Source organism: Amphibalanus amphitrite, unplaced genomic scaffold (genome assembly GCF_019059575.1).
Source record: "Amphibalanus amphitrite isolate SeventyFive unplaced genomic scaffold, NRLGWU_Aamphi_draft 000337F_arrow, whole genome shotgun sequence".
NCBI classification, from domain to species: domain Eukaryota; kingdom Metazoa; phylum Arthropoda; class Thecostraca; order Balanomorpha; family Balanidae; genus Amphibalanus; species Amphibalanus amphitrite.
Window position 1 is genome coordinate 63,703 of NW_024881832.1, and position 13,022 is coordinate 76,724.

Consider the following 13,022-nt stretch of genomic DNA (forward strand, 5'->3'; position numbering starts at 1 on the left):
ACTGTATCTCCGCAACCGTGTATCCTACAGCTTTGGAAAGACGCTCATTAGAAAGAGCTATCAAATTCCATCCAGATAGGTCGTAATTCTGTTACATAGCTTGCACAACACGACCAGCATTGTGAAAAGCACAATTCAATACCAAATTCTTAGTGAAATATTTAGGGGTAACGGATATGGTTAAAATTTCTTCACATCTGACTGCATATTTCAGTTCACGTGCTTTTATTCATTCTTCGCGCGTGAACTTTTATCATAAAAAAATGAAGACTGAATGGATGACCTAGTTCAACCAGTATTTTGACCACTCCAATATCGGTCGTGCGTTGCCGTCAGCAATACACGTTTACCGCCGTCGCCGTGTTTCACCCGATCTCGCAACACATTTTGTTCTGGTCGTTCTCGGTGTAATACGTAATCATTCAGAGCCACACTAGGTAGCCTACTAGAACCGAAATTGACCGTTCTTTCCAACAAGGGGTCTTTCATTATCGTAGGACATACGGTTTTGGAGATAAAAGCAATAATAGTTAGGCGGGGCATACCGCCGTCGCCAAGCAGAGGCCGACAAAATTCATGGAGTTTCTCCGACTACCTGCCAATTTTCTCCAGGCTTTTCTTCGCGATTGTGAGAAATGATGAATTTGGATACCTATCCACGCAACCCAAAACACTGGTATACGGCAGTCATAAGCTCTTGTTACACTGCTAAATTTTGGTACACGAATGTGCACGAATATGCAGGCCATCCTATGTCGCGGACCGATTCGGGATCTTTCTTCCCCGGTCTTGGCATTTCGCAGACCATTCGGTGTCCACCGCGCGACTTTTACGGCTCGTCACGACCGCCACAAATTTTTCATGAAAAATGAAAATTTCGTGGCCGTTCTCCGAACTTGTGATAAACGAATATACCTAATCACCAAACAGTCGCCGAGTCGGCGCCGACATATCGCTGCGTGCGCCGACTTGTTGCCAAGGTATCGCCGATTATTCGCCACAGATGAGTGCCAATGATGTAAAATACAATACAATACAATACAATACAATACGCGCACGCAGTCCTCTGCCGACTGAAACCCAGGTGTGTTTTGCTCCTGCGAGTCCCCCCCCCCCCAACCCCTACCTTCCCCGCGGCCAGCGCCGGCCTCCTGGCTCCTGCCCTCCTGCCCCGCGTCTCATCTCCCCTTTTTCCTAGTCCCCCTACCCACTCCCTCCCTCCCTCACCGCGCGTCGCTGTCGGGCCCTTAGCAGGGGTCGGCAACCTACGGCCCGCGGGCCGGATCCGGCCCGCGGCTGGCATCAGTAACTAACATTGTGTTCCGGTCCGTTGCTCCTGCGCGTGATTGTAACAAATTGTGACCATGCTCCGGCCCGCCGGTTGCTTCCAAATCACATATAAGGCCCCCATCCAAAAAAGGTTGCCGACCCCTGCCTTAGCGTCTTTGCCGCTAAGGTGGCTATTTCCCGTTATTGAGACTTTTCCTTGTATTTGAAGAAATTCCTTCAGATTCGCAATAAACATCGCAAGAATTAGCGACTATTATTGATAAATCTCAACTATTTTTCTCTTGTCTCAAGAGTTTGGCAGCTGAAGAAAACAAAGCGGTCGACAAAAACACCACTTTCTCCGACTGCCAATAAGAGCGATATTTGGTTATGAATTGGTAGGGAAACCGACCTAATAGGCACAGAGTTGCTTCTGACCGGATCAGACCAGCTCTGACTATGGAGAAAGTGGAGAAATGGTAGAGAACTGTCATCACTAATTTGTTACTCGTGCTGTTGTTAGTCGATGACATAGGTGTATGGATGTAACAATGTTGGCTTTGCTAATCTTAGAATTTCTTCCATGATATTTTCTTCTTTATGTGATTTTCGCTCGCTTATTTTTCTCTGACTAGGGTCAGATGGTCAGAGATTTTATCGACCTCTGTCGCCAAGTTTCACTCGATCTCGCAACACATTTTGTTCTGGTCGTTCTCGGTGTAATACGTGATCATTCAGAACCACACTAGGTAGCCTACTAGAACCGAAATTGACCGTTCTTTCCAACAAGGGGTCTCTCATTATCGTAAGACACAGGGTTTCGGAGATAAAAGCAATATAAGTTTGGGGGCTCACTTTTTTTGGAACACCCTGTACATATGTTCATCAAGACAGCCCCAGTGAAAATTTCAGACCAAGGTCATTTAGGGTCAGGACACTAGGTGACCTCACCTCATAAAAAGCTTCAATGTCTGGATCATAGCTACACAGAGTGACCGATCGCTTTGAAACTTAGAGCAACTTTGATATTCGTGACCTAAGGTAAGATCAATTTTGCGACTTCACCATAAGTCAATAGGAAGAAAATTGAAAGGCGCCTCTTTTGGACGAAAGCCATTACAAATGCTCTAAAACACTGAATTACAAGCAACTTTTATATACTGAACATTAAAAAAATGGTACCCGTGACCCCCGTTAAAGCCCCAGAGTTCATTTCAGGTCACGAATGCCAACAGTTTTTCGCGAATAACTTTTGATAGAGGCATGCCAGAGCGATGAAAACGCCTTAGATGTGTTCAGCTCGATGACACGGATCGACTGATATGCAGCACGACCTTTCCGGTCAGGTCATGACCTTGACCTAAGATCAAATTTTCAAGGTGACCTTCGGTCAAATTAAAGATCATTTGATGCGTCTTGACGAGAGGAAGACGATGCTGGTAGGCTCCAGCCAAAAGTTATTGCAGAAAATAACTTCGGCAAAACCGTTGACGCTCGGTCAAATCTGAGAGCCATATCCAGAAAGAGCGTTAACCTTCGCCCCAGTGGGGGGGGGGGGGGGCATATGTTGCCACTCTGTCGCGTTTTTAGCGTGTAAATAAAAAACCGCGGCGCGCAGCGCCGCTTGGGGTAGCTTTTTGTACATCAATTTTGGACAATGTGTGAAATTTTTGACCCAAGGTCATGTCAGGTCAGGTCACCAGGTCAAGTTAACTGATCAAGCCTAAAAAAGTTTGCAATCATGTCCAGCCTGCAGTGTTTGACAGAAAGGTTTCAAACTTGGTGGATTGCATGATGTTATGGGCGCCTACAATTTGTATATCTCGGATTTTTTATATCCGTGACCTAAGGTCAGGTCAGTGGCGTGACCTTACCATTATAAGGCAATGGAGAAAAATGAAAATGCCTCTAAATCTGTGTGTACGCATAGGAACAGTCCAAATATTTCAGAATCACAACGATTTGGACCACCCGTGACGACCAAGGTGTGTTTTTTGCTGATAGCCTCTAGAAAGGTCATCCGAGGTCATTTGAGGCTACAAACAGATTTTTGCCAATAACTCTCGATTGGAAAGAGGTAGGAAGGACGCTGGGGATGGCCTCATTGTGTTTGTCTTGCCGAGACGCATCGAATGATATGCAACATGACCTTTTCCGGTCAGGTCATGACCTTGACCTGAGGTCAAATTTTCAAGTTGACCTTTCAAGGTCAAATTATAGTTCATTCGACGCGTCTCGTCGAGAGGAACACGATTCTGGCAATAGAAATGTTGTGGCTTTTTTTTAGTCAAAAGTTATTGTCGAAAAACACATTTCGTAAAAACAGCTATTTTCGGAGTTTTTGCCCTCTGGAGGCTAAACCGTTGACCTGAGGTCAATTTTGATGATGACTATCAAAAGAAGAGTTCAAAAGCTATCGATTGCTTTTTCATGCGTTTTTCTAGCTATCATAGTTTCTGAGATAAATGCATGTTTTCTGAGAAATACATTTGGCAAATTTTGACCTTTGATGACCTCCAGTGACCCCAATATTGCCCTAAGATGAAAATGACCTGTATACTTTAAAACGTACGCATTGAGAGCTATCGATTGCTTTTTACCGCATCTTTCTAGCCCTCTTAGTTTTTGAGTTAGAGGTGGGTGGTAACATATGCTCCCCCCCCCCCCCCACACTAGGGCGAAGTTGGCTGAGACCGCCACTGGGGTGCGCTTATCCATCGCGCTTTTCCGCGGCGATGTAGCTCTATTGGTTCCCGAGTTATGCGTTGGCTTCTTGGAAATTGTCGACATTCGACCTAAAAATCGACGAGCCTTCAATCAATAACCTCTGGTGACCCGACCTTTGATCAGACAAAAAAACAAATGACCATCATCATTTTTGGCGCTCTTTCGAACGCCGCCTTCCGCGTATCGCCACGTGGCCCAGGATCGCCAATATTCGCCGGGGGGGGGGGGGCGCCCCCTGGGCCCGCGAGAGTTAAGCAACGCATCCTATTCCATTCCCTGCGGCAGCTTCTCTGTTAAAGGGACACTCCCACCTTAACATTAGTTTTGAGTTGAGATAGCCAAATTGGTGGCCATGGCCTGCAAATACCGGTTTGGGCACTCACAACATCGACAAATGCTTTAATTCGGAGATATGGAATTTCAAACTTGCAGTTTTCGGATTCTAAGGGGCTAGTGCATTGGTATGCCCCCTTAGAATTTGTGACGTCAGCGGAGATCTAACGATTTTTAAATCTTTTACTAAAACGTTTGGTAGCACGCGGTGGTATATGCTGCTTTGCGCGCAACAAATGCCGCACTTTCAAATAAAGTCGCTAGGAACAGCGGAGATCCCAAAAAGTAAACAAAAGTAAAAGTCTAATATCTTGAAAACCGGTGAATATTTTTCGATGAAATTTGGTAGATACTCGTTTTCGCTCTTTCTGAACCGAGCGACATCACTTTCGTGCCAATTCATTAACTTTTTTTAAGGTGGGAGGGTCCCTTTAAGCTCAAGTCACAAGTCGACCCGAGGTGTTACGAACTTGAACTGCTTCGTCGGACAGCTGGTATGAGGCACGCAGTCACTTTAGAATTTAGTGGGGGAGCTGGGAGCCTTCGGGATGCTCTGAAGGACGTTATGGAGACCCAGCGAGGCTAGCGTTGACCCTGAAACCGATCCGATTGGGGCCCCATAATAAAGGAGCCAGGGGGCACGCGCCCCCCCCCCCTCGCCTAAAGACTGGACTGCCGCCACGGCGGAGGTTTATACAGGAGTCGGGACGCAAATGGGTATGAAAAAAGACGATATTTGGAGCATTGAGTAAAGCTTTTTATTCGTCATCCAACGCACTTGTCCTTTGAAAGTCACTTGTCACCGGCTAACCTCGCTGCGCCCTCCAAGCAGACCGATGGCGGTCGGGATAGGCCGGCCAGACTCCTCTGACTGGGTGTTACCTGCGGGGGGAGAGGCGAACGAGTCTCAGCACACTGCCGCGCGACATCACACCGTATATCGTCGAGAGAAACAGTCAGACGCGGCCAGAAATCGACAGCAGTGGGCACACCAGTGGGTTCTGCCATTGCTGGCTCTGGCGTGGAACTCCCAACCTCGGACGTTTAGCAAACTTTCATCATGAAAACTTTTAAAAGAAAACGCTCCACGGAACCAGAACCCACCTTGCATCATTCACGTCGGAAGAGATGCTTGAAAACGGCCGCCGTACACTTCTAGAAGATGGGCGATACCTGTAATCAAAACACCAGTATGAGACACCGAATAATACTTATTACCTCAAATGGACATGCTTTATTCTCAGACAGCCAAGGGAAACTGTGGTATAATCACAAATCTCATCCAAATAATATTTATCATCATGATCACCAATCCTGAATAAAGCAGCACAATGGGCACGGCAGAGCGACACGTACCTGAACCATCCAGAGCTCGTAAACGCTGTCCCGAACTTGTAGCTAATTAGCCTGGGGACCAGAAATAAGCCGTCAATATTCCGTCAGGTAGTCACATCAAAGTCATTTTTCAAAGGGACAGTCAGACAGAAGCCAATATCGACAGCAGTGGGCACGCCGGTGGGTTCAGCCATTTCTGGCTCCGACGTGTGATTCCCAACCTAGGACAAAGGCTGAAAGTTCATCACACAACACAAATAATAAATCAATAAGCAACGGAAGGGTCTCACCTGTAGTAGACAGCCGGAAGGTTGATTCCCAGATCGGTCGTCGTCCACTGAAAGATAACATCATTACGTCAAGGCCAACCCCTTACGACGTATTCACAGGTAGGACACACTCAGTCAGACAGCCAAGGGAACATAAAGACATATCACAGCAGTCATATATTCTAAGTGATATCATCATTTAAAAGCTCGATACCGGCGCGTTAGCGTTTTTAAGTCGTACGCACCTGCCAGTGCGATCCAGAGGACTTGGTTGTTAGTAGTTACATCACCTGAAATCATCACATTGTCAACATCGCCTGTAGAAATAATCACACGATTTGATGCTGTCAGCGTTGGCGCAACAAATACGCCGCGAACAACCACTTTTCTAGCACAGAAAACGAAGCTTGTCACAAATACAGACACACACGGCAACACATCAGATGCAGCACGCGAAATCAAACAGTCAAAAATTGCCATAAATGAAACGATTAGAAGCATTTGTATTACACTTACCGCTCATGGCATCAACGACCAGAATGCTGAAGACGTAGACCTAACCTTCCCAATCCCAATATCCCAAGCAAACACTGAATTATACACGATGTCAATATATTAGAACCTCAGCTGCGGCCGGTATGGTCACCAGATATGCGAGCCGAAGGTCCCGTCCCAAGTACTGACATCGGGCGCAGACCATGCCGTCTCGGAAGCGATTCGACTTAGTCGAACAGGCCGAAGCCCATGTCGTCGTCCTCAGACTCCTCGGGCTCCTCGACCTTGGCCGGAGCGGCGGCCTCCTTGGTCTCGGCGGCCACAGGGGCAGCGGCCACCGCGAACTTGCTGGGGTCGGCCAGGTACTCCTTGACCTTCTCAGCCTCCTTGAAGGTGATGTCGGTCTCGGCGGCGATGGCCAGCAGGTCCTTGAAGCCGTTGATGATGCTGTGCGGCACGGAGGCGGCCGTGGGCACGCCGATGGTCAGCGACACAGCGGCCACATTGCGCACGCCCTTCACGAAGGCAGCGATCAGGTCGTCGTCGGTAAGGTCGAGCACCTTCGGGTCGAAGACGGTGCCCGAGTCGTATACCTTCTTCACCACCAGTCCGTACGAGAACGGAGAGATGCCCAGCATGTTGAGCAGGGTCGCCTCGGAGTTGCCCACCTTGTCGCCCTCATTGATCAGGTTCACGTCGTTCTGAAAACGGGATGGTGGTGATTCGGTTGCCGTTAGCGGAACAGAAGCAATTTTATCATTAACTTTACAACCAGAAAACCAGAAACAAAGATAGTCATAAATTTGCAAGTAAAGCAGACCAATTCGGAACTTACGATGATTTCAATGGTACCCTTGGAGATCTTGGTGGCGATAGACAGGGCCTGGAAGAACGAGGTCTTCTCGGGACCCAGGCCGGTGTTCTGGGCGGGCACGACGACGTCCAGGGGCGCGATCGCTCCAACACGAGCCGGAGCTTTCACCTAAAAAGTGTCCAATCGTCACGAGCCAATCGAACACATGAAGCATCGTAATTACACCCACGAATCAGACACAGATCCAGTGTCTGCAACAGAGGGCATGCCAGTGGGTTCTGCCATTTCTGGCTCTGGCATGTAATTCCCAACTTCAGACTGTGGTCACAACTCTGCATTCATGAATCATGCATTCACATTCATTTCTGATGCAATTCAATGAAGGACTATATAGAATAAGTGTTGTTGCTGTAGCCTACCTTGTTGCTGAGAAGCTTCTCACGAACTTCACTCAGGTCTTCCTTGGTGAAGACGAAGCCGACGTTCTCCACGATGTGAGGGAGAAGCTTCTCCAGGTGAGGGTTGGAGTCCAGCTTGCCGCGGATGACCTTGCGCATCATGGTGTTTTTGCCCATGACCACAGTGGCGGTACCACGCAGAGCGATGCGGATCTGCTGCATCTGCTTTGAGCCGACATTGTCTGCGCCCACAATGAAGCACTTGGGATATTCATCTAGACAAGCAGAGAGCTTGCTGAAGTAGTTCTCCTTCCACTTTCTCCTGTCCTCCCTGACCATCTTGCTGGATCAAGGATCACGTTTTAAGGACTGAAAAAGAAAAAAAAGCAATTAATCAGAGATTCAGCTAAATACCATAAAAGTTACTGGGACCCTCCCAGTTCCCCAACTTCAAAAACGTTGATAAATTGGCATAAGAGTGATGTACCGTGCTTAAAAAAAAAACAAAAACAAAAAATATGTCAAATTTCATCGAAAATTATTTACTTGTTTTTGAGATATTTAGCTTTTAGTTGTACCACCCCCTTTACTTCTCAGACGATATCGTCGCAATGCGAAGAGATAGAGAAGCAAAGCTGAACACACATTCCTGAATAGCTAGCCGAGGTCACGCCCAAATCAGGTGTCATCCTAGTTGCAATGACAGCAGTGACATCAGAAATCCAATTACAGATTTGCGTCTGAGTTTCCTCACGTTATATCCGATATGTGGGACTGAATACTGAATAGAAAGGACTGATCACTGGTCAGGAACCACTGGTCAGGAACTGGTTAAAAGTGTACTTAGATGTGTCAGGATGACAGCAAGTGCTGTTTCGTTCATTTATCCTAGTTTTTTTTTTTTAGTACAGTGGCATCAGAAACTCTCCACATCACAAAACGACACTTTATGACGTCACTGCGACGTCATAAAGTGACGTCATTACATGCTACAACCAACAAATCTTCCTAAACTATGGCTTAGGTATTCATTTAGCCCTCGTCAGAGCTATTGGTTCTCTACATGCACGCCTGCCGAAGGGGGGGGGATACGACCCCTCAACGTTTCGCCCCTGATGGAGCTAGAGTGTCGCGGAGAAAACGAGCGTGTGCGTCGTTACGAGACGCAGCGACTGGTGTCTGATAATAAGGTCTCAGGTCTACGGGTGATCTCTGAGGTCAGGTCAAGTGGCCCACGGCACGGTTCGGTTTTTGATAACTTCACAAAAAAAAACGGTCGCAGCGCCCAGTTTTGGCATCATAGCGTTCGCCTCGCTCAGGCGCGTCGAACGGTATGCCTTTTGTTTGGGTGAGGTCCTCGTCAAGGTCAGAGCCCCCAGGTTACAAGTTGGCCGAAGAAAGTCAAATCGCATATCATTCGATTCGGCAGGTCTTCCGAGTCTATTGGTGGCTTTCCCGAGTTGCTAGCTCAATTTGATCATGAGTTGTTGGCGAAAAACTCTGATGACCCTAGTGACGTCATAAATGACATCACGCAAGCTCAACAATGCAAAAGTTAAGCATCGGACCTTGCAAGGAATGAAATCACGATTCCGTGCGCTTGATAAAGTTTAGAGATTGTTCCCGGCACCAAAATAGCTGTTTTCATTTTCCCCATTGACTTACGATAGTTAGGTCACGTGAATGACCTGACCCAGGAGTGCCCAGCCGGAACTGGAGCCGAAGCCGCCGGAGCAGGCACATTTTGCCCGGAGCCGTGAAACAACAAACTAGCCAAGAGCTGGAGCCTGGGCCGTCAAAGAAGGGGCCGGCTCCAGCATCATCTTCAAGAGGAAAAAAAACCCAAGAACTCAAAAGTGAGAAAGAAAAGCGAGTGCAGGATGAGTTTCCTGCAGTGCTGGAAATAAGGCCGCTTTCTGGTCCCAGTGTTTTATTCTCCGGGTGGGTTAGTCCCGTCTAGCGCTAAGCATTTCGAGACCCTTTCAGAGACCCTTTTGTGTGACTATAAACTTTGCATCTCGACTAGCGCGAGCGGCGAAAGCAACCGCGACCGTGTGGGTCCCGAAAGGCGACTGGTCCATGGCTTGCACTTACCATTTGAGCACACACAGATCACACACAGATCAGACTATTTTCAAATAATGAATTTGAAAATAGTCGGATCTGAACAAAAATAGCAGAGATCACTCTCAGCACTATTCTCATCATGAATCTGCCAGGCATTTGATGCGCATTTGCTTCAATTAGGGTGCAGATCTGCTTTTGTATGGGGCCGTACCCAAATCTGCTATATTTGGGTACGATGACGTCACATGCGTACCCATTTTTAACAGATTTCTGTTAAAAATAGCAGACTGCTAAAAATAGCAGATTTTACCAGTTTCCCCGACTGATTCATTTTAGGCTAATTTTGGATTGTTAAAGGATAGTTCTTAGGATAAGTTCTTGGATGTTGTACAGGACTGTCTGTTGTTCCAGGCTCCAGCACATCACCCAGCCAACTCGATTCAGGGAAGGCACGACCCCAAACGTTCTTGACCTGGTCCTGACAAATGAAGAAGGGATGTTGAGCAACCTTCAGTATCTACCTGGTCTTGGAAAGAGTGATCACGTCATGCTCCAGTTCATGCTAGCATGTTATACCACACCTATCGATCACAAGGAAAGAAGGCTGAACTATAACAGGGCAGACTTTGAGAAACTGAGCACCCTGATCTCTGACTTTGACTGGAGCATACTGAACTCGGTCGGAATCAAGTCAGGGTACGCCCTATTCAATGAAAAACTGACAGACATGATTGGTAAATGCATCCCAGAGCGTTCGAATCGTAGGCACCGAAAGAACATCTACATGACCAGTCATGCATTAAAACTGAGAAAGCTGAAAAATGCGCTGTGGAAAAAGTGCTCCGCATCAGGGGACCCGATCGACTTAGCCAGATTCCGCATCTACCGAAACAAGCTTCGGAAGGAAACACGACGGCTCCGCAGAGTATTCGAAGCACGTATAGTCTCAGACATCAAGATGAACCCCAAGGCATTCTGGCGATACAGCAACAGCAGGCTCAAGACGAAAGCAAGGATTGGAGACATAACGGACCTGCTGAACTATATATGTGCGGGAGTACCGCAGAGCTCACCCGCAGAAAAGGCAAGAATATTCAATACGTTCTTCGCCAGTGTGTTTACACACGAGGAGGTCACTGCTCTACCGGTTCCAGGGTCACCAGAAGTCCCTGCGACATTAGCGGACGTTCAAATCACGAGGGAGGCAGTTGCACGCAAGCTTGGTGCCCTCAAGGCGTCTGGTGCCCCAGGACCCGATGACCTCCACCCATGCATCCTGCGAGGAGCCCGTCACGCAATAGCAATCCCAATGACGCATCTGTTCCGCTGTTCGCTCGACAGTGGCATGCTACCCGCGGAGTGGTCTGAGGCCCGGGTCGTACCTATCTTCAAAAAGGGGGATAAAAGGCTCCCAGGCAACTATCGGCCGGTAAGCCTCACGTCAGTGCCATGCAAAGTCTTAGAGTCCTTGATACGCGACCAGATGATGGCCCATCTGTCCGATCACGGTTTGATCTCCAGCCACCAACACGGTTTCCGCCCTAAGAGATCATGCGTGACTCAGCTGCTGGAAGTGTTGGACTCATGGACAAGAGATCTGGACGATGGAAAACCCGTGGACGCTATCTACCTTGACTTCCAAAAGGCCTTTGATTCGGTCCCCCACCAGAGACTTGGTCAAGTTAGAGGCCTATGGCTTCACTGGCAAGCTCTTAGCCTGGATTAGGTCATTCTTGACGGGTAGGAAACAGCAGGTGATACTCGAGGGTAGACACTCAGAGTGGTCGGATGTGACCAGCGGAGTCCCTCAGGGCTCAGTACTCGGCCCTCTGCTGTTCCTCATCTACGTCAATGACCTGCCGGACCGGATCCAGTGTGACATCAAGATGTTTGCCGATGACACCAAGCTTTACGCTGGGGTCCGAACCAGAGCCGACGCTGACCGCCTCCAGGCTGATCTGAATGAAATCGCTAGGTGGTCAAACACCTGGCTGATGCCCTTGAACAAAGGCAAGTGCAAGGTCCTCCACATCGGCCACTCAAACTGCGAATTTGAGTTCACCTTTGACTGCGCCCCTTTAGCCAGCTGCACTATCGAGAAAGACCTCGGAGTACAAATCGACTCCGAACTGAAGTTCCGAGAGCACGCGGCCTCTGCTGTGGCTAAAGCGACCCAGATCCTAGCAGTCATCTGACGAACGTTTGCTCTCCTTGACGAGACCACGCTCCCATTACTTTACAAGACGCTGGTACGTCCTCACCTCGAATACGGCAACCTAATATGGGGCCCTTTCAACAGACACGACCAGCGTCTGGTCGAGCGCGTGCAGAGAAGAGCCACTCGGCTGGTTACCAACATCCGCGGCAAACCGTACGAAGAACGCCTGCGTTGCTTGAACCTCCCGTCCCTCTACTACATGCGCAGAAGAGGTGATGTGATAGCAACGTATCAACTCCTGCACAGTGGTATGGACATTGAGGCAGGCGGTTTCTTCAAGCCGGGAAACGCTACTACAAGAGGCCACTCGTTGAAGCTCATGAAGTTTCCGGCTGCATCCCGCGCTCGGAGAAATGCCTTCGCTTCCCGGGTGATAAATGACTGGAACAGGCTGCCAGCTGAGGTTGCCTGTGCACCATCCCTGAACGTCTTCAAGGCAAGACTCGATGCGCACTGGTCGTCAATCACGTTTACCATATACAACACAGACTGAGCTATGCTTGACACCAGGAGCTCGCCAAGATCGGGTCCTACAGGCCTTACAGCCTAAAAAAATCCCGTTACCGAAAGGTAAGGTAAGGTAAGGTAAGATAGTGAGCATGAGGTTATTCTTCTACAATATTCAATCATGTTGCTCATTTTAGTACTTTGCCACCTTATTAAAATTGCTTGTGGCAAAGCAGTGCAGTACCGAAGGCCCAAATCAGGGTCTTGTCTTAGATCAAGATGAACATGAACCTGTTGGAAATGTTCGATATTTTCAACTACCCACGTCGAGACCAGGCAAGGGGAACCCGTAAGTCGTACCCCTTTCAAAACACATGAGAAAACAGGATGTAGGGTTCTAGTGTTGGGAGACGAATACATTAAACGCGCAGCTCACCAGGAACACCACACACGACGAAGTGGCAGCGGAAAAGGAAATGGTGCCAGTAGTGAGTATTAAACTTTCATCGTGTATCGCCAGAGGATGGCCAGATGGCTAAACAGGGTATGGGCTACGGGCTATTCTTCAAAAATATAGCTTTTCTAATTTGAATGACTTAAAGATAAATTTTGTTTCCAATATTCCTTCTATCCATTTTCAAAACAAACCG

At 48.1% G+C, this 13,022-nt stretch overlaps 1 protein-coding gene and 1 long non-coding RNA gene across 3 annotated transcripts; both read right to left on the reverse strand.

Annotated features, from left to right (window-relative positions):
- Positions 1-5,064: 5,064 nt before the first annotated feature.
- LOC122388855 lies at positions 5,065-6,139 on the reverse strand. The gene is made up of 4 exons (XR_006257878.1): positions 5,955-6,139; positions 5,686-5,736; positions 5,434-5,502; positions 5,065-5,211 (listed from the first exon to the last, which is right to left on the reverse strand). It is a non-coding gene; the product is annotated as an uncharacterized LOC122388855 (long non-coding RNA).
- Positions 6,140-6,528: 389 nt separating this feature from the next.
- LOC122388854 (60S acidic ribosomal protein P0-like) lies at positions 6,529-13,006 on the reverse strand. Of its 2 annotated transcripts, none has more exons than XM_043380328.1 (4): positions 12,809-13,006; positions 7,662-8,009; positions 7,264-7,410; positions 6,529-7,129 (listed from the first exon to the last, which is right to left on the reverse strand). In XM_043380328.1, the coding sequence occupies exons 2-4, from the start codon at positions 7,977-7,979 to the stop codon at positions 6,656-6,658; spliced, it is 939 nt and encodes a 312-aa protein (XP_043236263.1). In that variant the 5' UTR covers positions 7,980-8,009; positions 12,809-13,006; the 3' UTR covers positions 6,529-6,655. The 2 variants fall into 2 exon arrangements, with proteins under 2 accessions (XP_043236263.1, XP_043236264.1); XM_043380329.1 differs by lacking the exon at positions 12,809-13,006 and adding an exon at positions 12,733-12,799.
- Positions 13,007-13,022: the final 16 nt, after the last annotated feature.

Excerpts from the sequence above, each read along its gene's own strand:
- LOC122388854 (XM_043380328.1), bottom strand. The coding sequence starts at position 7,979 with ATGGTCAGGGAGGACAGGAGAAAGTGGAAGGAGAACTACTTCAGCAAG. Across the intron at positions 7,411-7,661 it reads AGAAGCTTCTCAGCAACAAG|GTGAAAGCTCCGGCTCGTGT; the intron begins GTAGGCTACAGC and ends GACACTTTTTAG. Across the intron at positions 7,130-7,263 it reads AGGGTACCATTGAAATCATC|AACGACGTGAACCTGATCAA; the intron begins GTAAGTTCCGAA and ends TCCCGTTTTCAG.